At 38.9% G+C, this 23,496-nt stretch overlaps 1 protein-coding gene across 5 annotated transcripts in view; it reads left to right on the forward strand.

The window, feature by feature from the left end:
* Positions 1 to 23,496, forward strand: part of LOC124607359 (cyclin-dependent kinase 12) — a 146,425-nt gene that overhangs the window by 20,661 nt on the left and 102,268 nt on the right. For all 5 annotated transcript variants that reach the window (XM_047139665.1, XM_047139666.1, XM_047139661.1 and 2 more), the window contains exons 2-5: positions 8,036 to 9,722; positions 11,433 to 12,862; positions 17,239 to 17,520; positions 18,038 to 18,201. In XM_047139665.1, coding sequence (XP_046995621.1) covers positions 8,041 to 9,722; positions 11,433 to 12,862; positions 17,239 to 17,520; positions 18,038 to 18,201 — 3,558 coding nt within the window. In that variant the 5' untranslated portion in view covers positions 8,036 to 8,040. The remainder of the gene's footprint in view (positions 1 to 8,035; positions 9,723 to 11,432; positions 12,863 to 17,238; positions 17,521 to 18,037; positions 18,202 to 23,496) is intronic.

A 23,496-nucleotide genomic window follows, 5' to 3' on the forward strand; every position in this document is an offset into this window, starting at 1 on the left:
AGGAAAGACAAACCTATGTTTATAGCATTTGTAGATTCAGAGAAAGCGTTTGACCATGTTGACTGAAATACTCTCTTTTAAATTCTGAAGGTAGCAGGGGCAAAATACAGGAAGCAAAAGGCTGTTTGCAGCGTGTAGAGAAACCAGACATCAGTCAAGAGACATGTAAAGGAAGCAGTCTTTGGGAAGGGAGTGAGGCAGGGCTGTAGCTTGTCACCAAAGTTATTCAGTCTGTACATTGAGCGGGCAGTAAAGGAAACCAAAGAAAAATTTGGAGTGGGAATTAAAGTACAGGAAGAAGAAATAAAAACTTTGAGGTTTGATGACAACATTGTAATTCTGTCAGAGACAGCAAGGCACTTTCCATAAGTTGAATGGAATGAATGTCCTGAAAGGAGCTCATCAGATGAACACCAGCAAAAGCAAAACTGAAATAATGGAAACCAACCAAATTAAATCAGGTGATGCTAAGAGAATTCGATTAGGGAAGAGACACTTAAAGGAGTGGAGGGGTTGTTTATTTGGGCAGAAGAATAACTGATAATGGCAGAATTGTTGAGAATATAAGATGTAGACTGGCAATAAGTCTTGTCTGGAAGTACAGTGTGTGCATGAAGCCCAGGAACACTTTCAGTTATCTACTGAATGAGAACCAAACTTTGTACAAATATCATACATGTAATTGTTGAATCCAGGGTACAAAGCATCCACATGAATGCATTGAATTTCCCCAAAGGTAAATGTTTTTTGTGCCTTTTCATGTTGAAAACTGCACGGGCCATTCTTCTTCTCTGAGAGCACTGTCGCTGGATATTCCTACTTGGACATCTTGCAGCAATGGCTGATGCCTCAAATGCAGGTGGACTCTCCGTTCATCTTTCAGCAGGATGGGGCTCACCCCGTTTTCATCATGGAGTTTGTTGGTACCTGAACACGGAGCTGCCACATCGGCGCATTGGCTGTGCTACAGAAGGGGACAGCTGTTTCATGAAATGGCCTTCCCCATCACCAGATGTCACGCCGTGTGACTTTTTTCTGTGGGGACACATTAAAGATCTGGTGTGTGTACTCCCTCTACCACGTGATGTAGCAGAGCTCTGGTAGAAAATATGGGAAGCAACTGCCACAGTCGACGATGCCATGCTGGGATGGATATGGCAAGAATTTGATTACTGTACTGACGTCCGCCGGGTCACTCATGGTTTGCATATTGACTGTTTGTAAAAAAAACTTCCAGAATTTCTCTTCAAAATGCAATATGTATGACATCTGTACAATGTTTAGTTCTTGTGCAATAAATAATTGAAAGTGTTCCCAGACTTCATGTACACTCTGTATTTGTATATAGTCTTGCCATGTATGGTAGTGAAACCTGGGCTATAAACAGTTTAAACAAGGAGAGAATAGAATCTTTCGATATGTCGTGCCACAGAAGAGTGCTGAAGATGGGAATGATAGGTAGACGAGTAGATCACATGACTAATGGGGAGGCGAAAAGAAATTTGTCTGTCAGCCTGATTAGAAGAAGGGGTCAGTTGATAGGACACATTCTGAGAAATCGAGGAATTAGCAGTTTAGTATTGCAGGGAAGAGCGTGTGTGTGTGTGTGTGTGTGTGTGTGTGTGTGTGTTTGGGGAGGGTGTTAAAAATTGCAGAGGGAGAACAAGAGATGACTGCAGTAAGTAGATTCAAGGATGTAAGTCGCTGTAATGATAAACCAGTCTTCGGATTGAAGACCACAACAACAGTTTTGATTTGCTTATTGTAGTTAAATGTGCAGTCCACAAACTTGTGACAAGGAAATGTGAGCCTGACCTGTATTAAATTAAAGTGCCTGATTAATGGCCATTCCATAGCATGGTTTTAAGATGATAGTCCACAGGTTTGTAACCAAATGCCTATATATTTGGCTGTCTCCACCTAGATGCACAATACAAAATCAAAAATATTAATAGGTTGAGTTCAGCTGCAGGTGGTGCACATGACTTTATTCATGATGGTTAATGATGCCATGAAGGTTATCTGACTGCGGAATTGAAATGAAAGCCACATATGCATGAATTAGCAGACAGTCCAGTGGTGGCAAGTCATCATTAGTTGTTCAGAAAAATTTGCTGCAGCATGTCTTTGTAAGACGACCCAGTAACAGAAGGTAAATCGTGACAAACAGCAAACACGTTCAAGTAGTGAGGAGCCACATTTCCAAGCGTAGTTGAAGATGTTTGCCTTGGAAAACTGTTATTCATTGTAGACATATCTACAAGCTACTTAATGATGATACTATTATTAATATTCTTATTACTATTGCTATTATTATTACTTAAATGAAGTGTGTCCAGACCAGCTATCCTGATTAGATTTCCAAAATAATTCCAGGTATATATCAGGATAGTTTCTAACAACAGGCCATGGGTGTCACTTCACCAATTTCTTGCTTGTGATGACTAATTTAAACTAACGTTTTATGCAACCATGTTATAGTAGTTGGTGTTAACACTTTGTACACATTTCTCTACCCAAGACTGCAAGGCAGCCGTATGCTGTGAAACCATTAAAAGTAATTCTTGATGAATACAAATACCACTATGATTTACTAAACTTGATATTCTTGATCACGGAGGATTACCAGAGTTAAAAGTCATGCTGGTTGATTATTTCACTTATAGTAAGTTGGCACATTTATTAAGTCATTGGATTTTTCCTGATATTTTAAATGTCTTAGTTTAATTTTAGAATAATTCCTCAAACCTTACCGTCAGCTCTAATGATCTTTCCTGTCCTTTTCTTTTTTACCAGAAGAGCTTCACGTGTAAAACACCTTGTTTTAATGTAGGCTAGAGTTGTTTGCGATATCAGTCCTAATTCGTGATTTCCCAGTTCCTTGTGTTTTTTGTCATATACCCTCTGTAATATGAGTACTGTTTGGAGTGTGATTCGTTGACTACCTAAAATTTTTTGTTGCTGCCATTTTTTTAAAAAATTTCTTATCTCTCCTTATTTATGAATATTTAATCAGTTATTGTTTATATTTTTAATGCATGTGAGGACATCTGATTGTGCCTCCATAGACTATGTAGGTGAACATTAATAAAACCAACAAATTGCAGGGACAGATTCCTGACTGGAAATGGAGGTAAAAGGTCCCATGAAGATGTGTCTGGATTTGCATCGTTGCTGATGAATGACAGTTTCCCTGACCACATGCCATGTGTTCCTTGTGCATTGCAAATTGTGTGTTTGATGCAGTTTACTTTAAGTAGCAGAATGGTCTGGTATTCATGTTGGGAACAAGCCGAGGCGAATTGTCATTTGACAGTGCCGTGTACTATGGCAACAATGCATTTCTGGACACTTGTTCATAGGATCTTTCCTCCATTTCCAGTCAGGAATCTGTCCCTGCAGTTTGTCGGTTTTATTAACGTCTGCACTGTATAGTGATGAAGTAATACAGTGCCATAGTTGTTCTATATTTTATTCAATTCGGTGTGTAATTTCCAGTTTAAATTGTTGATATATGATTGTATGTTGCTTATATGTAAGACCTGACATCGTCATGTTGCAGAGGTAAGCCATCTGATATATTTGGTAAAGCTTTTTAACTGTCTTGATTACAATAATATACTAATTTACAATTTATAAAAATATAAATAATGCATTAATTTACAATTTATGACCAATTGTAAAGTAATGTATTATTGCAATCAAGGCAATTAAGTTTTTTTTAAAAAAAATATAGCGCTTAACTGAGTTTGCTGTTAATTCCATTGTCATATTTTTTGCCTTCGACTACATTACTTTCACTTTTGTGTTTGGTAAATATTTCTGCCATTTACGGTATGTCTAGTGGTGAAGTTATTAACATGTAATTTTTTGGACAGTATTTGTTTTTAATACCCTCTGTTCTTTCATTTCAAACACTGTTGTTTGCCACATTTTGGAATTCTGATCGTGTTTTGTGAATTCATTTGTTACTTAAGTTTGTTGATGAGAGGTTGTTACATAGTTGTATTGGCCTTCTCTTGTCCTAATATTTTCCATGGTGAGTAATCCATTGATCAACACTAATAACAGCGCTGTATATAATTCACTAAGCATGATATTCTTGACCACGGAGCATTACCATAGTTAAGTCATTTTGGGTGCAGACTGGACTAACTGGAACATGCTCTGTGACATTGCAAGAAGTCTCCTTACACTGTGGATATCCTCGGGATAACTCCTGTTGAAGAATGTGACAGGCTTGGGCAGTATTGTCTCCACCATCTTGTGGAAAGCATGCAAAGGAGAATCCAAGCATATTACGATGCAGGAGCTGAAGTAACACAGTACTTTGGTGGCTTGTGGATGCGAGTATATTTCTGCCATGTTGCTTGTATGTAATGTCAGCAACAAAGTAAAAGCATGAAGCCATGTGGTGCAATTTTTTACACAGCAGAGTAACACGTAGTAAGAGTCAGATTCAAATCTTTCTCCTAAAAATCTTGGTGTAAGGGCCACAGTTGTAATGTAATTGAGCTTGAGACTTCTGAAGGCCTGATTATGCAGAGCATTATTGGTTGTTTTTGTAGAGGTAGTAGTAGTAGTAGTAGTAGTAGTAGTAGTAGCAGCAGCAGCAGCAGGAGCAGGAGCAGTTTCTCTCCTTGAATCATGTTACAGTGTTGTCTGTGTTATGCAAAGTAAATGGATGGTTCACACATCCAGAATATAAACATGAACTGCTCAAAAAAAGTTTTGTACTGCTTGTATATATCTCAATTTGTGTGGGATTAGGCTCAAGTAGGGCAGAGAATGAAACAATAATGCTTACAAAAGCAAAGAAAAATAAATTACTATGAAATAAAAACAAAACAATAACCAAAATGAGCACAATCGGCAGAAAGTACAGACCTTTGAATATAAGTGAAATCAAAATCTGCTGATGGAAACATTTAATACTACGTTACTGCAGCCCTTGCGTTGTAACATGCTTGGGTTCTCCTTTGCATGCTATCCACAAAATTGTGAAGCCTGTCCCATTCTTTGTCAGGAGTCGTCCTGAGGTTATCCATAGTGTAAGGAGATTTCTTGGTGTCGCAGTGCATATTCCAGTTAGTCCAGTCGATGCCCAGTTGGATTCATGTTAGCATATACAACAGACCATTCCATTCAGTTGGTTTTGCCTCATCAATAGTGGTTGAATGTTTTAATTATGCCACTGTACGAATTTGGCAGGCAATGTCTTGTGTCAGCAAACTACACCCTGAACATTGTACACAAGTCACATTGTCCCATTCATACTGGGAAACACAGTACACAATTTTACTGAATTGTTATGAGGATTCAGGTTCACTTTTATTTCTGTTACACAGCAATTTCCTGTGGTCAAAAGATTATTAAGAAGTGCGTTTTTGATGATAAAAAAAAGACTATTCAATCTATGAGGGTGAGGGTGATGCAATGACAGGAAATTATATCTTAACCGTCTACTGACTTCACAGTCATAGATTGGACTAAGATGGGTGCAGGCATCACTTGTACCTGTGTTGAACAAAACACCTTGATTTAGCATTTGCTTGAAGTGAATTAGGGTGCAAAGTAAGACTTTAAATCAGCATGGCAAGATGAGAATGAATCTTGCTCCTTTATCACTTGTCAACTTGTTAAATTTGTGCATGATGTGGACCACTCTGTCATATTACGCACTTTAAGATGATTTGTCTAATTACATTGAAACTTATGTTACTGTGGGGAAACTCTACATTCACATGATGTCAGTTAGTGTGTGTTTAAAATTAGTTGCGACTTCTGGCGTTTGGCTACCTGGAGGGGGACGTGACGCCGTTGCCTGGGTAACACCAATTGCAAGCTGGCTTTCCCTGCCACGCAGCCAGCTATTCGGCTGGTAAAGCGCCCCTGTTGCCACACTGTGTGTAAACAAAACCATGTGGTGTCACACATAAATGAATCAATGTTTGTCAGCTCTCATAGTAAAGTATTTCTGCTGTTGAAGTGTTCTGTATTCGTCAGGTATTGTGAACATGTGTTTTGTGTTGGCAGTGCAGTAATGACAACAGTGCAGTACATCTGAATACGAGATTTGCAGTAAAAGTGTCGTCCAAGAACACGTTCATTGGCCAGGAAGATAATGTTCTGCTGCAAGGGATTCTTCGGAATTCGACAATAGTAATGGACAAAACTCCATACCACTCTGTTGTGATGCATAATACTCCAACAATGCAGTGGATGAAGCGGATGTTTTCTCTGGGCACAAAGAAATGTTCCATGAGATAAAAGTTTAACCTAGCATGTATAAGCCGAAACTTCATCTACCGTGTCGACGAAGTGGCTAATAGGACAAAGTTTAATCAGGCTTCATCCGTATCATGCTCGTTTAAATCTGACAGAGTATATCGGCCTAGGTGAAAAGTAATGTGTCAAGAAACAGAAACAAGTTTACACTCAGTGAGATTGAAATGCTGATAAAAGGAGCCACTGCAAATGTTACACAACAGTGCTGGTCAGCCAATACCAAGAAGTTGGCTGAGGAGACACTGATTCGTTAAGGACTGTGACGAGTTTTGAAGAATATGTAATGTTTCCTGTTGTCATGTTAAAATCTGCTTCTCTTGTTAAAACACAGTCGAGTTTGGAAATATTCACCTCACTAACACTGTAATGCAGTTGAAACGGCAACAGAATCCTGAAATAGTGTATTATTAAACTAACAACCGAGTGCAAGTCAGGTCAATATTTATGAAACAGAAAATTCTAAGTATAAAAGTAAAGATGTAACTTCTTCACTTGTAACGTTATAAAACCCACAGCAGTTATCATTTCACCATGGCCTTCAATTACATTATTTATTTGGAAAAATCTGTAGTCTCTTGAAAATTGCTGTAGATATGGAAATTCCGCATATTAATCGTTTTGCAAAACAGTCTCGTTTTAGTTATCATTTGCCAAAATCTTGTTTTGATATCACAAAACATTTATGAGATATGAGGAATTGATGAATATTTCATTTTAGTAATGTTGGAGCGCTGTATGCACATTTAATTTTCTCAAGATTGGAAACAGACAGTGATATCCTGGCAAGTTTAAAGAGTAATTCAATATATTATCTACATTTAATACACAGCAACATGTAACCTAACATACATCAAACACAAATTCATAGAGGCATCCATTTTTCACTGCAAACTAAGAATTTCTTGCAGTAATGTACCTACTACCAAAATATCACAATAACTGTGACTATTAATGAAATGATATGTGGTTCTTCATGAAGCTGACGACTTAAACTGTAGGATGTGTGAGAATGAGAGTTTATTACTGACTAGTTTGTTTGAGAAAGAGTGCAGATCGACCAGCTTGCTGTTAATGCAGTCGAGTGACCATGCCAGGTTCCGCACCGAGTGGGACTGGCATTATCCTGTGTTCATCTGCTGATGTGCGTTACACATGCTGGCAACTACGCTACCCTCCACTCGCTCCCTGCTGAACTATCAGAAGTCGCAACTTATTTTAAACACACTATAGGTTACACAGCATCTTTTGAACTTCAGCAGCAATATTTGTTTTCACACATGATCATTTATGTAATCATTGTTCTGCTGCATGTATTTTTATTGTTATGTTTTATTATTAGAATCGTTTCACACTCATCATCAGAGACTGTGTTTCTGGTCTATCCTCTCAAGCGTTGTATATGCTTATTCAAAATAATAGATAACTTTTATATACATAGACAGGTAATGTAGAATCAATAGTTTTGCTACGAATTTATGGCATTATGGTTTTCATAGCATTTAAGTTACAAGTTTATCTTACTTTGTGGAGGAAGTTTATCTTATTTGATCCTTTTTACTTTTAAGTACTCATAAATTGGTTAAAAATTGTCATGGATTCATCTCTGCTGGCAAAAATTATCAATAGTAAAATTTTGCATTTTTTCCTTGCATAGTGTTCTATTGTGACCAGTGGAGTATCATTGTTATGTAACCATGTTTAAATTTCTTAACTTGTACCATTATCACATTTTTTTCCTTATTTTCAGCTGACATGCCCAGTGGTCGAACATTAGAACGCAATGGAAAGATTGGGGATCATAGAAGACATTCAAATGCATCATATACTAGGTCTGATGGCTCTGGGAGTGACATAGAAGGAGGAAATATGGAGAACACTGCAGACACAGTCTCACGTAACAAGCATTCAAAACATTACAGCAAAGCAAAAGCTTCAGTGAAGAAGAGTCATAAAAGACGACGTTCTCGTGAAAAATCAGTGTCTGTTGACAATACTATTTTGTCTGTGGCATCGTCTGTGGTAAAACCATTAGTGGAATATTCAGATGTATCATCAGAAGCTCTATCTGGACCAGAAGCCGGTGAAATTCAAAGTGACGATAGTGCTCGTGTCAGTTTAAGTGAAGGTGAAGTAAGTCCTCCCACTGGAAAGTCCTCCCACCGCCGCAAGCACAGCAGGAGGGGAAGTAAAGATGATGCTTCGAAATCTTATAAGCACCACTCGGAGCACAAAATCACACAGTCACATGCATCTCCCTCGAGACGGAGCCCCAGTAGAAAAGCTTCAACACCCCATTCACCTTCACCCCAGACACTTAAGAGTGTTAAAAGAAGGGACCACCAGCGTTCTCTTTCACCATTGGCAATGAAAGAATTGCGGCATTGTAAACGTCAAGAACAATCCCCTGTATTAGATAAACGTGTAGATGGTGTTAGAGACATTTCCCCCTCATCAGCGTTAGAAGTGTATAGAAAGATAAAAGATGAAATGCGCAGCTCAAGTGGTAGGCATCGATCTCCTAGTTCTACAAGAAAAAAAGAAAAGAGGCACAAACGTGATAAAGTTGATAAACGAAGAGGAAGCCGAAAATCGAGCAGGAGTCCAGCATCAAGCACTGGAAGGAAGAAAAAGAAGAAACGATACAGAAAATCTAGCCCTGAGGTGTTCCATCGTGAAAGGGTCCTTTCACACTCACCTACAAGAAGGGAAGGAAGCTTTGGCTCTCCTGATGAAGATCTAATACAGCGAAGGCAACCATCTTGGACACGACTGCCTCCAAATGAAATGGAAGGAGCTATATCACCTCCAAGGAAAGCAAAGAACACAGTGTGTTCACCTGAATCTCCTCCTTTTATTAGAAGTCCTACCAGTCCGCGGAATAAGGAATGCAGTGACATGGATATCGATCCATCAGATTCTGAACGTAGCCCATCCCGGCGGTCTGTAACGCCATCACATACGACACCAAGGGCAATGAGACGAGCTCGGACTCCTATCTCATCCCCACATACACCTCCCTTGCCACCAAAAGCATATGAGAAATTAGCATCTTCAAGGTTAGCAGATAGTGATAATACAAGTTGTAGGCAGTCCCCCAGCATAACTGATAGACGGTTGAACACTCATTCAAGATGCACTTTATCTCCAACGGAACGCTCACATACAAGATCGAAGCCAGTTATGATTGATGACGATGATAGACGTGAACATTGGCCTTCCCACTCCCATGCCAGTTCACCGAGAACTATGGGTCATTCCCGTACTCCAAGTCATCATCCTAGTCGTAGAAGTGTTAGTCCATCATACCACAAGAGAAGAAAATCTTCACAAAGGGAGAGAGAGAAAACCAGATCTCATCGGCGAGAGAAGGATCGGGATCGTAGTTCCCACAAGACGAGGAGTCGAAGGTCTAGAAGCAGATCACCAATAGCAAGGTATGTGAATATAAATGTTAATGTTCTTTACTTATTTAGGAGTACATTGTGTTGTTTAGTTTATGCCTGTGCGGGAAAAAAATTTAGAATTATTCAAAATTTAGATTTGTATTTGCATATAAAATGCTATGCAGTGTAAAGAAATTTTGTCTCAATATTTCAAGACTGATCAGAGACAGTGTAATTGAAAAAGTGAAAGGGAAAAATAAAAACAAGTAAGGAATAATGAACAGTGCTTAAAAAAAATTTTTTTTTCTTCTGATGTGAGTCGGTTAGTCCCAGAATGAAATTATGTGACACAAAATAAGCATCTGAAGTAAATGCATTTCATCACATTGAAGTCTCCAATATAGTAAATTACCATAATGGCAAATGCAATCAAGCAGAGCCTTTGTAAGGTGTGGAGGATCTTATGTTTACAGATAAGCATGCTGTTCACACGATTTTGTAAGAATTTTGTGCAGTATATTACTTGCATATGCTAGTTGTCATGGACAGTAAAGCTCTTTGAATGCTGTGTGTTATAATAAGAAGGAAAATGTATGTGATTAGTTTTGCTCAGGTTTATTGCCAATGACCTAGTTTCAGAACGGTTCAGGATTGCTTAAACAAGTTGACCTTCAGGTAGATGGAAGATTTGGTGCTCTATCACAGTGTTCGAATTATCAGTAAACTTGACATTTTTGGAAAAGGATATAAGAAGTCAGCAACAAATAAAAATTGCCACTGAACCTTCCCGTAATCATCTTTTGGTTTTGCCTGTGTTTCTTATCAGCGTTGAAGTAATATCTCCAGTTCTGTTTGTACAGTTGACTCTCGTCTCTCATTATATCAAGTTGTTATGATTTTATTACAAAATTAGTTGACTTTGAAGCTGAAATAAAGCTTTCAGTAGTTCTTAGTTACATTGCTTAATATTTCATGATACTTTTGTAATCTGTTGAGGTACCTAAATGAGGTGAGGTTCCTGATTGGAACTACTGTTGTAGATAGAACACAATTCTTCTTAACTAAGCAGTAAGGAAATAAGAAGGAAATGACTATGAAGAGTAAACTAAATCGTAATAATTAAGATACTGCAAATTTTAATAGATGGAGTGGAGAATGGTAAAGCAGAGAATAGAAATGTAGACAGGCAGAGACTGCGGGAGTGAAGTTCAGGGTGTGAAGAAAGATACCTGCAGTTACCAGATTGGGGTAAATTGTGTGTATGCTTCCAGATTACCAGAGCCACAGAAAACAAATTCTAGGTACGATTCTGCAACTGTTTTGCTATGTAAGTAATTTCCATGTAGATTCTTTAAGATATTTTTTATTCTATATGACATGTTTGTGTACAATGTTTGTTAGATGCTGTAAAAAAAATAAAAAGAAATACAATGAGAGAAAATGTGCATACATTACTAGCATAGCTACCTTTGCCTTCCTACATGAGATGCCTGTTCATTGACATGGAACTTTGTTTAGGGAGTTGTATGTTTTGGTTGGTGGAACTACATTCTTTCTCTGTTGATAAAATGTACGCTTACTATTTGTATGTTTGATGGCATGAACCAAAACATGTTAAGAAATAAAATATCGTGAAGCAGTGCAGGCTGATTATTATTTTTTTTTTAATCTATTTTTATTTGCAGCATTGAACTTGATCTGATACAGGTGGAGCTTAAAGTGTTTGGTTTTGTTGTTTCAGATGTCGCTTTTTTTTCACAGGGTACGTTGGACGCCGTCACGGTCACGCAGCCGCAGTATGCACCGACGACGGCGTCCTTCGAGGTCTCGATCACGTACTCCACCTCGTTTGCGCCGTTGGAGTCGTTCACCAAGCTACCACACACGTAATGTGCGTGGCTCTAAGAGACCGCGCTCACGCTCGCCGAGGCCTATGACGCCGCCACGAAAATCGTACAAGACCAGGAGTCCAATGACGAAAAGCCCTAGGACTCCGAGAAGTCCTATTTCTTCATCTGGTGCAAGTGTGAAGGACCTGCGTGATGCAAAAATGAGTGAAACTAGCCTTTTTGCAGAACTTGTGAAAGACAAAAACACTCGTGAGTTAGCTATGAAGAGACTTGCACAGTTAAAGGAAAAGACTGCTAATAGGGACAGTGAAGTTGAAGAGATAATCATCTTGGACAAAGATGAATCAAGCACTGATACTGTAGAAATAACAAAATCTGTTTCCTCACAGAGCAACCAGACTGCACAGACTGCTCCAGTCACTCAAACTTCACAAACTTCTCAAGCGCAACAGATGACACCGTCAACTCTCTCAGTTGTGACATCACAAGTGTCTTTGCCACCACTGCCACAGCAGCAACAGCAGGTTCCTCATCAAACACAAATTCCTCCACAAGTCCAGATTACTCAGCTGCCACTACCAGTGCACACTCAGCTGCCAAATGTTCCTTATGTCCCTGCAGCATCACAGTTAGATGTTAATACTATTCCTGTACCTTCAAATGATGCAGTAAAAATATCCCAGTTTCCACAGACTGACCCCATTCGTAACACCCCTACTGGTACACAGCAATCTGGAAATGCTAATGTTGGTCAAGCATTGCAGGATGCTGGCACAGGACTTGGTGGTAGTTTGGCAGTACTCCCTGCACAGAAAACTTCTGATGCCAATGTGCAGTCAGAGCAGCAGGCAGTGTGTCCTCCTTCAGATACTGTATCTCTTAATGTGGCACCTTCTGGTTATTTACCTCTCCACGGGCAGGAGCTTGCTGTTGTGACAGCTTCACCAAGAAACTCGACTGTGTTGCAGATTCCTACTCCTGCTGCCACTGCTCCTCCTTCAGTAAGTCATGCCACAAGTCAGCTGCCACAGGATCCTACCCAAGTTATTAAGGACCAGAAAGTGTTGAAGTTAGTGAATGAGGTACCATTAGTGCAGACAAAGCCTGTCTCATCTGACGTCAGTAGCTCGGCCAGCGGAGCAGGGCAAGTAAGCAAACCTGTTATGGCAGATGTTGGTCAGACTCAACAAGCAAAACATAAGGATCTCACAAAACTTCCAATGCCACCTGGTATTAACCAAAGTGACTTTGAGAGTATTGATTCACCTCCAAGTAGATCACCTACTCCAGAGCCAGTGAAACAGAAGGCACTTGGAATAAAGGATTTGCCAATGCCACCAGGTATTTATTAATAATACTACATTTGAAATATTAATGATAAATAAAATGTCATGAAAATCTAACTAAATTGCCTTGTGAATCTAGATTACACATGTTAGAAATTATCATTGTTTCAGAAATCAAGGATTTCTTAAATAGTGTGAAGTTGTTTCTTTTGATTTTATATCATATCAGATGCTCACAAACTTTTATAAATCATCTTTTTTAAATTATGACTTTAAAGTAATTGTGGATTTGTAAGTGGGATATTCTTTCCTATCAACATTTGTGTTAACATTATCATTGGCAACTTTTGCTGTACTTTCATTGCGCGTGCATGCACGTCTCTCTCTCTCTCTCTCTGTGTGTGTGTGTGTGTGTGTGTGTGTGTGTGTGTGTGTGTGTGTGTGTGTGTGTCAACGTCAACAGCACATGCTTTGGTATTCTTGCAAGTAGCATTCGTTTACACGCTATAGGTCTAAATGCTACACTAAATTAAAATTTACTGTTGTGACTAGAAAATGTCTGGTCCTACATTAACCTTACATTGGCTGCCCCAATTATACGTGTAGGAGGAACTTAGGTTTATATTGCCATTCTTTGAACAGAAGTCTTGAAGTATTGTATTTTTGTATCTGTGTAGGAGCAGTGATTAATAATGTAATGAGGTTTACCAGATTTGTTTCAAAACATTTTTCACAAACGTTTCACTTCTAAAACACGTGGCATTTTATTGAAACTGGTGTCTTTCTGGTTGGGATTAACACACAGAGGTGTAAAACTCAAATATATGTTTCTCTCTATTATTGGCTTATCGTATCCATCCCTCTAAGTATTAGACACAGGCAATAGCTTAGAACTAAGTTCAAACTGAAGCAGAGTTGTACATTCTACATTATTTATATTTCTGTTTGTTTTTAACTTCCTTAGCAGAAATCCTATCTTTGTAGCATCCTACGTGGCCTTTGACAAGCAGTTTCTCTCAACTCAACAAGAGTTCTTCATAGGGCTAATAATTCTTTGTGGGCCAGCATTAGAATGAAGTACAGATTTAGATAACTTTAAACAATTTCTCACAGGTCGCACATCAGTGCAAAATTCTCAGCCATTTCTCATCTGACTTAAGCTTAAAAAAAGGTCTCTTTTTCATCCTTGAAAAAGGTCCTGAATTTCACACATTCTTTGAATGTCGAATCTTCAATAACATAAATTTTACATTGAGAGGTCTCTCTTAAAAATTCCAAAGTATCAGTATTAATAAAAAATGGTTTTAAAACATTGTTTTCATTTTCTTCAAAATCAAAACTTGTTAATGTGATGTATAACACACTGCAAGTAACTGGCTGCTTCTTGTTTTGATGTTTCGATATGTTGGTCATTTACTAATTTCAAGATGACTGAGAATGTCATAGAACTATAAAACTGGTCTTCTCTTCTTTGCTTCAGAGATGTTCCAAAGTACCACTTACTGTCAAATAAATTAAAAAAAAAGCAATATTGTTCACTATACAGCTGAGATGTGTGAATAATGTCGTCCTCAAAACTGTTGCTGAGCATCTTTGATGGGCATCGTCCTGCAAGGTGATGTACCATTTGATTAGTTCAAAGTTCTGCACTATTCACTTTACAGCTGTAGAGGAAATAGTTACAGGGTTGATATGTCTCTTAAAAATATCTTGTCATTCAACTTCCAGCCACCAAAAAAAAAAACTGCTTTGAGTTCCTGTTTCCGAAGACCAATCGAATTCATTGTCTGTCATGATAACAGTGGGTCCCACATGAGTTCAAAGAGAATTTGCTGTCTGTTGTGCAGCATCAGTTACATGTTGCTGCGATGAAGTCGGAATTTTATTTCCATGTTTTGACATACAGACATTTATTCTTTCCAGAATTTATGCATGCCTTTCGGCACAAAAACTGGTGATATTCGTGAATGACGAAGGTGCCGTGCTATTGATTTCTGCTGCAGTTGAAAAATATGTTTCACTATCATTACTGTAAAATGACAGAAGTTCTGCACAGCTACTTTCTTCATGAAAAAGTAATGAACTACAATTGGAAAGGTTTCAGTGTGTCCTTTGTTGGAAACATCTAGAGAAACAATGATAATGAGAGTTGTTCAGCTTCTTAAACGTTTGCTCTTTACAATATGGACCTAGCACCAATTGAAATCAATTTCGTTACCTTGATGAGTCCACTTAAATATTTTTTGCAGCTTTTTGAATCAGGAAATAACAGTGAGGATAAATTGCTGCAGCATTCCACAGAAGCATCACCATGAATATGTTTAACTGAATGAAACACAGTGCAGGAAACATTATAAGATTTCTTTGGTAAGCCATGAGTAAACCTTGCGTCACTCATTAGTAAACTCAGTTTACAGTTTTGACTTTTGCTTGTTATTTCAACTTGTCATTTTATTAGTTTCGCCATCTGATGCCAAATCCTTTTGTAAAAATGCTCTACGAACAGTAAAATGCACATTAATGACAATCAGTTGTTTTGATCAACTTCCGAGTTGCTGCTGAATGTGAGGAAGTTCAGTGTAACAGCTGTTGACTGTGGGTGTGTCAACGTAGTTCTCTTTGGTGTGAAGGAAGAAATTTTAACTTCATCTGCGTTTACAATAGTACCTTTTGATTTAACACTCACACAGTGAACAAATTATATTATTACCGTTTTTGGTCTAATTGAGATTTTTATATATTCAGTTGAGCTTTTAGTTGAGAGTTGGGTTGCCACCAGGAAAACGGAGACAACCCCGCCTAAATTGGTGTGTTTGACAACCTTGAATGTAACTCGTGTCGCTGTCTTCAGGGATAATGATGAAATGTTTATGGACATGTTTGTTTGACAATACAACTTCACATGTTGTCCAAACAAACCAGTGGATGGCTGAATTTATCGACTTTAAATTTCCAACATCTCCCTCTCTGAATTTAAGTTTCTATCATTTTCCTCTACACTTGGATTTAGATTTTTTGTGGTTTCCTTAGAAAACTTGAAAAATGCTGGAATGTTTCCATTGAAATGGGCACAATAGATTCCCTTTCCCATCCTTAGCTCATCTGAGCTTGTGCTCTGGTTCTAATGACATTAAAATGTATTGTTAAAATACAACAATGGGTAGTCCAGGATGGAATAAAAGTAGTATTACGAATAGGATAGATTGCTACTCATCATGTAGAGGAGGCACTGAGTCACACATGGGCACAACAAGTACACAGTTTGGAGACCGTGGTCATGTGTGAGTGAGCTGTGCTTTCGTGACTCTGTGTGTGAAAAATCCAGGGTGGAATGTAACAATATTATGAAAAGGACAGTTGCTACTCACTATATAGCGCAGATGCTGAGTCACAGATAGGCATAATAAAAAGACTGTCACAAATGTAGCTTTCGGGCAGTAAGACCTTTGTCAAAATTAGACGAAAGACACACACTGCAGTCGTGCTGCGAGTTGTGTGTGTGTGTGTGTGTGTGTGTGTGTGTGTAGTCTAATTTTGACAAAGGCCTTACTGGCTGAAAGCTATATCCTTTTCATAATATTGTTATTGTTAAAATCTGTTGCTCCTTTTCTTCCAATGTTTGCATTGTTTCTATGTCCAGTGATACACCAGTAATCACTTGTTTATTCTGATACCTTTAGAAATTGAATGCAATGTTTAGAATAATTTTTCTGGGAGTATCTTTGCTAGCCCCCCCCCCCTCCCCCACCCCTAGCTCAGTTCTGTGTGACAAGAGACTTGGAGTATTAAGGAACTGATATTTCCTCATCTATTCAGAACATTTTAGAAATTGCTTCCTAAGAGCACATTTATCCATATCATTAGTGGAATATTTATTGTGAGGACTTTGCTTCTTCCTCTCATCTTCTTCCTTTTTTTTTTGGGGAGATATTTAAATTTTGTTGTGCATGGTACAGTGTCCACCCTTATCAACTTAACTTTAACTGTTTGCCAGGATGTTCCATTGATAGCTTCCTAAGTATGCAAGAGAACTGCTGTGAAGTTGGGAAGTATGGAGAGGTACTGACAGAGGAGAAGCCGTAAGAATGAAGAATGAGTTGTCAGTTCTGCCTCGATAGTTCAGTCAATAAGACTATTGCCCATGAAAGACAAGATTCTGGGTAGGTTCCAGTCTGGCACACAGCTTTAATCTGCCAGGAACTTTCAAAGTAGCACTCACTCTCCCGCAGAGTAAAAAACTCATTCTGTTTGCATATAACTTTTTCCACAATTACTTTACATGTGCACCTCTTAGAACTGAGTGTCCAGTTCAAGTGACAGGATTGGTTCACACTTCAGTTCAGGTTGTGGCGTGAAGTACTCTTCTTTGTGTGATTTTTCAGATAAACTAAAACTCAGGGAAAGCATCTTGTAATAGATTTGTTTCCACAGTCGTTATGGACTCTGAAGACCTTAGCCCAGAGGAAGATGCACCAGCAACACCTCCACCACCAGTGATGGTAGAAAAGGTGAAGCCAAGCAAAACATTGCCGCGGCCCAAGCTGAAGCGTCCCAAAATTTTGCACCGCCGCCGAGTGAAGACTGCCAACACGACCATGTCAGCAACTGGTGGCAAAGATTGGGGTGAAAGATGTGTTGACGTATTTGAAGTAATGGCACAGATTGGTGAAGGGACATATGGCCAGGTGTACAAGGCAAGAGACAGGAGGTCAGGTATGTTTGCTATTGTAATTTTCTGTGCTGAAATGTTAGTCCTGTAACAATATGTAGCTATTAATTGTAAGCTATGAAATTATATTCTAGTTTGTGCATTTTAAAAAATAATTGTTATCTTCCTCTTTTTCTCTGTCTGTCATGTGTAAGTCCGTTGCTGGTTGACTCTCCATTCTTACCAATGCTGATTTGTTATCTTGTAAATTTTTTTTAAATTTTTGTCCTCAAAATAAATTTGTTTTTCATATGTGTGTGCCTTAAAGCTGATTTATCTAAAATAGTGTAAAAACATTTAATTTGTCTACAACAAAAGAAAAAATGAAAAAGGAAAATTGGCTAATGCTATACGTTATTTACTAAGATTACAACATTTTGTGTATTTTAAGAAAAGTTTTGGACAAAAGGCAGCCGTAGAAATAAACAGATTACACAGACTTGTAGTATCGTGCACTGCTTAAAGAAGAATTTATTCCTATGTGATGAATACATATACTGTATATATTTTTTATTTTTATAGGTGACTTAGTTGCATTAAAGAAAGTGCGGCTTGAGAACGAGAAAGAAGGTTTTCCTATCACAGCTGTCAGAGAAATTAAAATTTTACGTCAGCTCAATCATAAGAACATAGTTAATCTCAGAGAGATTGTTACTGACAAACAAGATGCCCTGGATTTCAGGAAGGTATATGCATGCAAATGTATTTAGAAGAATTTTTAAAAATATAGATACTCTGGGGTTTTCTTTTAAAACTAATTTGTGATTGGGTAGTACTAAATCTGTCATTCAAAAGTAATCATCTTACATCTGTTTTAATGTCACTTTTCTCTTCTTCTGAATGAATGTTGCATGCTTTTAAGTAGTGTTATTTGTTTATCAGTGACACTCTGCATGAAATCATAGTAATCTGTATTGTTCATTTTTTCCCTGTGCTGATTTGTGTGAAATATTATTGCAAAATGCCACATGATATATGCTATGAAAACAGGTACTATATTGTGCAGGATTCAGTAAATACTCACAAACATATATAATAAACTATTGGAACTCATAATTTATACACATACCCACAGTTGTGAGAGAACTACATTTTATTTTACTTCCAGCTTTGGTTTTTCAGACCATTTTCAGGCTCAAACCTCATAACACTGTCCTGTGTTCACTTTGATTTCCAGACAGGTTCTTGAAGTCAGTCAGTGTCAAACATTCCTTAAATCCGATATGAACAAAAATACACTAGATATATTTAATGGGTGGCATGAATTACACATATTTAAAAATACGTTTGTAATTGTCCTGTACAACATATATTATCTAAAAGTAATGCTATTTAATCTGCTGTTATACACCAGTTGTGTTCTAGTTTTCATTCAGAAAGAGGTTCTACAGATCAGATAATATCACTCATGACCTTCATAGAAGGAGGCTTTCAGAAGAATTTTAAAAAATCACTTGGTTTATAGATGATGCAGTTTGGAGACGTGGCTACAAACTCATTAAAATAACCCCATACAGGAAAGAAGTCCAACTAATTAATAATATGATTGCTGGATGGTCATCCCGGATCATGCTAGGCAACAGGATAAGCTCTTCAAAGATGCTAAATGATGGACAACCTTGGGGATCTGTCCTTGCCCTACTCCTGTACATATCCAGTGTGAGTGAAACTAGATCTCATAAGCTTGGATATGCTGATGTCTGTTTGCAGGCAGTGAGACATATAAATTTTGAAGAAGCAGAAGCCATCTTAACATCTAATCTGGTGATAATGGGAACATACTTTCGGAGATGGAGACTAAAACCAAACTCCACCAAGAAAGAGATGACTTGCTTTCATTTGTGCATCAGCCCATTGAATGGGCAGCTCCTAGTGTATTTTGGTGACAGACTACTTCACCACAATCTACACCCAGAATGTCTACGGGCTACGTTGGACTGGTCACTGTCCTACAAGAAGCATCTGGAAAACACCACTGTGAAGATATGGGCTATAAACATCATCCTACATAAGCTGTTTGGAACAACCCAGGGTTTCTGCTGTTGAAACCCTTTACACTTCAGCACTTGGACTGATCTACTGTACTGCGGAATTTGGTGCTTCTGTGTGGCTTAGTAGTGCACACACACAAACACTCTATGCACAACTGAACAATGTTGTGAGTATTATCAGTGGTACACTAAGATCAACCTCCCTGTTGGATGTCTGTGTATATTGAGCCACATTCCACCCTATGGGTCTTGATGAAAAGTAGCTCTACCCCATGAGTTTAAACACATACAAGGCAACCTGCAACTCCTCCATCAAGACACAGTTTTTGTAGAAAGCAACTGTCTTTGACCAAGAAAACCATCCATGAAAACAGCCATGGAGCTGTACACATCTCAGTTAAACTTAACAGGCTCATAGATATGAGATTGGGCAAAGGCTTGTCCTCCACATTGCCAGAACTTGCCCTGCATGAGAAAGAAGCACCCCCTGCCTTTCACCACCCACACACAACATGGATAATGTTCAACAGAATATGCACCATCTACATCTACATTTATACTCCGCAAGCCACCCAACGGTGTGTGGCGGAGGGCACTTTACGTGCCACTGTCATTACCTCCCTTTCCTGTTCCAGTCGCGTATGGTTCGCGGGAAGAACGACTGTCTGAAAGCCTCCGTGCGCGCTCTAATCTCTCTAATTTTACATTCGTGATCTCCTCGGGAGGTATAAGTAGGGGGAAGCAATATATTCGATACCTCATCCAGAAACGCACCCTCTCGAAACCTGGCGAGCAAGCTACACCGCGATGCAGAGCGCCTCTCTTGCAGAGTCTGCCACTTGAGCTTATTAAACATCTCCGTAACACTATCACGGTTACCAAATAACCCTGTGACGAAACGCGCCGCTCTTCTTTGGATCTTCTCTATCTCCTCTGTCAACCCAATCTGGTACGGATCCCACACTGATGAGCAATACTCAAGTATAGGTCGAACGAGTGTTTTGTAAGCCACCTCCTTCGTTGATGGACTACATTTTCTAAGCACTCTCCCAATGAATCTCAACCTGGTACCTGCCTTACCAACAATTAATTTTATATGATCATTCCACTTCAAATCGTTCCGCACGCATACTACCAGATATTTTACAGAAGTAACTGCTACCAGTGTTTGTTCCGCTATCATATAATCATACAATAAAGGATCCTTCTTTCTATGTATTCGCAATACATTACATTTGTCTATGTTAAAGGTCAGTTGCCACTCCCTGCACCAAGTGCCTATCCGCTGCAGATCTTCCTGCATTTCGCTACAATTTTCCAATGCTGCAACTTCTCTGGATACTACAGCATCATCCGCGAAAAGCCGCATGGAACTTCCGACACTATCTACTAGGTCATTTATATATATTGTGAAAAGCAATGGTCCCATAACACTCCCCTGTGGCACGCCAGAGGTTACTTTAACGTCTGTAGACGTCTCTCCATTGATAACAACATGCTGTGTTCTGTTTGCTAAAAACTCTTCAATCCAGCCACACAGCTGGTCTGATATTCCGTAGGCTCTTACTTTGTTTATCAGGCGACAGTGCGGAACTGTATCGAACGCCTTCCGAAAGTCAAGAAAAATAGCATCTACCTGGGAGCCTGTATCTAATATTTTCTGGGTCTCATGAACAAATAAAGCGAGTTGGGTCTCACACGATCGCTGTTTCCGGAATCCATGTTGATTCCTACATAGTAGATTCTGGGTTTCCAAAAACGACATGATACTCGAGCAAAAAACATGTTCTAAAATTCTACAACAGATCGACGTCAGAGATATAGGTCTGTAGTTTTGCGCATCTGCTCGACGACCCTTCTTGAAGACTGGGACTATCTGTGCTCTTTTCCAATCATTTGGAACCCTCCGTTCCTCTAGAGACTTGCGGTACACGGCTGTTAGAAGGGGGGCAAGGTCTTTCGCGTACTCTGTGTAGAATCGAATTGGTATCCCGTCAGGTCCAGTGGACTTTCCTCTATTGAGTGATTCCAGTTGCTTTTCTATTCCTTGGACACTTATTTCGATGTCAGCCATTTTTTCGTTTGTGCGAGGATTTAGAGAAGGAACTGCAGTGCGGTCTTCCTCTGTGAAACAGCTTTGGAAAAAGGTGTTTAGTATTTCAGCTTTACGCGTGTTATCCTCTGTTTCAATGCCATCATCATCCCGTAGTGTCTGGATATGCTGTTTCGAGCCACTTACTGATTTAACGTAAGACCAGAACTTCCTAGGATTTTCCGTCAAGTCGGTACATAGAATTTTACTTTTGAATTCACTGAACGCTTCACGCATAGCCCTCCTTGCTTTCACAGTAGTTTCCTAACTTTGTTGTTGTACCACGGTGGGTTTTTCCCGTCCCTCACAGTTTTACTCGGCACGTACCTGTCTAAAACGCATTTTACGATTGCCTTGAACTTTTTCCATAAACACTCAACATTGTCAGTGTCGGAACAGAAATTTTCGTTTTGATCTGTTAGGTAGTCTGAAATCTGCCTTCTACTACTGTTGCTAAACAGATAAACCTTCCTCCCTTTTTTATATTCCTATTAACTTCCATATTCAGGGATGCTGCAACAGCCTTATGATCACTGATTCCCTGTTCTGTACATACAGAGTCGAAAAGTTCGGGTCTGTTTGTTATCAGTAGGTCCAAGATGTTATCTCCACGAGTCGGTTCTCTGTTTAATTGCTCGAGGTAATTTTCGGATAGTGCACCCAGTATAATGTCACTCGATGCTCTGTCCCTACCACCCGTCCTAAACATCTGAGTGTCCCAGTGGCAGAAGCATTTACTCTCTTCACAGGTGGTTTAAGGCTTCATCTGTAAAATGAGATTTTGGAACAGGCATGCAAACTGTTTGTCACATTACTATAGAATGTCCCAACAGGGCCTATCATGGATCTTTCAATGATTTCCTGATGTCAACGAATGGTGCAACTGACTATATTAAAAATGTAGATGTTTGTTTGTCAATTACTTGTTACTGTGTGTAGTATATTTAATATTGTGGTTAGAAACCATACAGTAAGTAAAAGAAATTAATAAATAGATATGTTTTGTCATGCCTCATGAATATTCAGGAGAGTGTAGAATGTTCATGAGGAGTGACTGAACATTATTCACCCACAACAGCCACCTAGATGGCATGACTTTTTGACTGTGTGTTATGTTGGGCAATTATGAAGGTATTGTCAAATGTATATGTAGTTCATGTTGCCCACTAAAAGTATGCAGGGTAAAGTTTTTGTTCAAATTTGATTTTAAGGAACTTTTTGTATAGATTGACAGGATAGACATGTTTTCAGATCATAAAGTGAATATACTTATGTGCACTGTGGTGGTGATTTTGTACCTAAATATGATCTGAAAGACTGCAGCAGTTTGGAAAGTAAATGGAACTCACCTAGCAACTGTCAGTGTGTCTGTATGAGTCTCATGCAGACTTGCAACCTGGCATAAATAAGTTGTATTGCTACACTGAAGTGTTATCAGCTTCTGTTAATAAACATTGATTGCAGTATAGCTTTAAGGACAGTTCTATGTCATCAATAACAACCTGTCTTGTTGTAGCCAAAGTTTTAAAATTGTGAATATTGGATGATATGAATTACATACAATTGTATAAATCAAACAATGGAAATCCAAGATGGAGTGTAACAATATTATGAGAAGGAAAGTTGCTATTCACCTTATAGCGGAGATGCTGAGTCGCAGATAGGCACAACAAAAAGACACTCACAATTATAGCTTTCGGCCATTGAGGCCTTTGTCAGCAATAGGCAGACATGTGCACGCACACACGTGCCCAACTGCAGTCTCAGGCAACTGAAATCACACTGCAAGCAGCAGCACTGGTGGATGATGGGAGTGGCGACTGGGTAGGGATAAGGAGGAGACTGGAGCAGGTAGGGGAGGGATAGTATGGTGGGGGTGGTGGACAGCAAGGTGCTGC

Source organism: Schistocerca americana, chromosome 3 (genome assembly GCF_021461395.2).
Source record: "Schistocerca americana isolate TAMUIC-IGC-003095 chromosome 3, iqSchAmer2.1, whole genome shotgun sequence".
Classification (NCBI taxonomy): domain Eukaryota; kingdom Metazoa; phylum Arthropoda; class Insecta; order Orthoptera; family Acrididae; genus Schistocerca; species Schistocerca americana.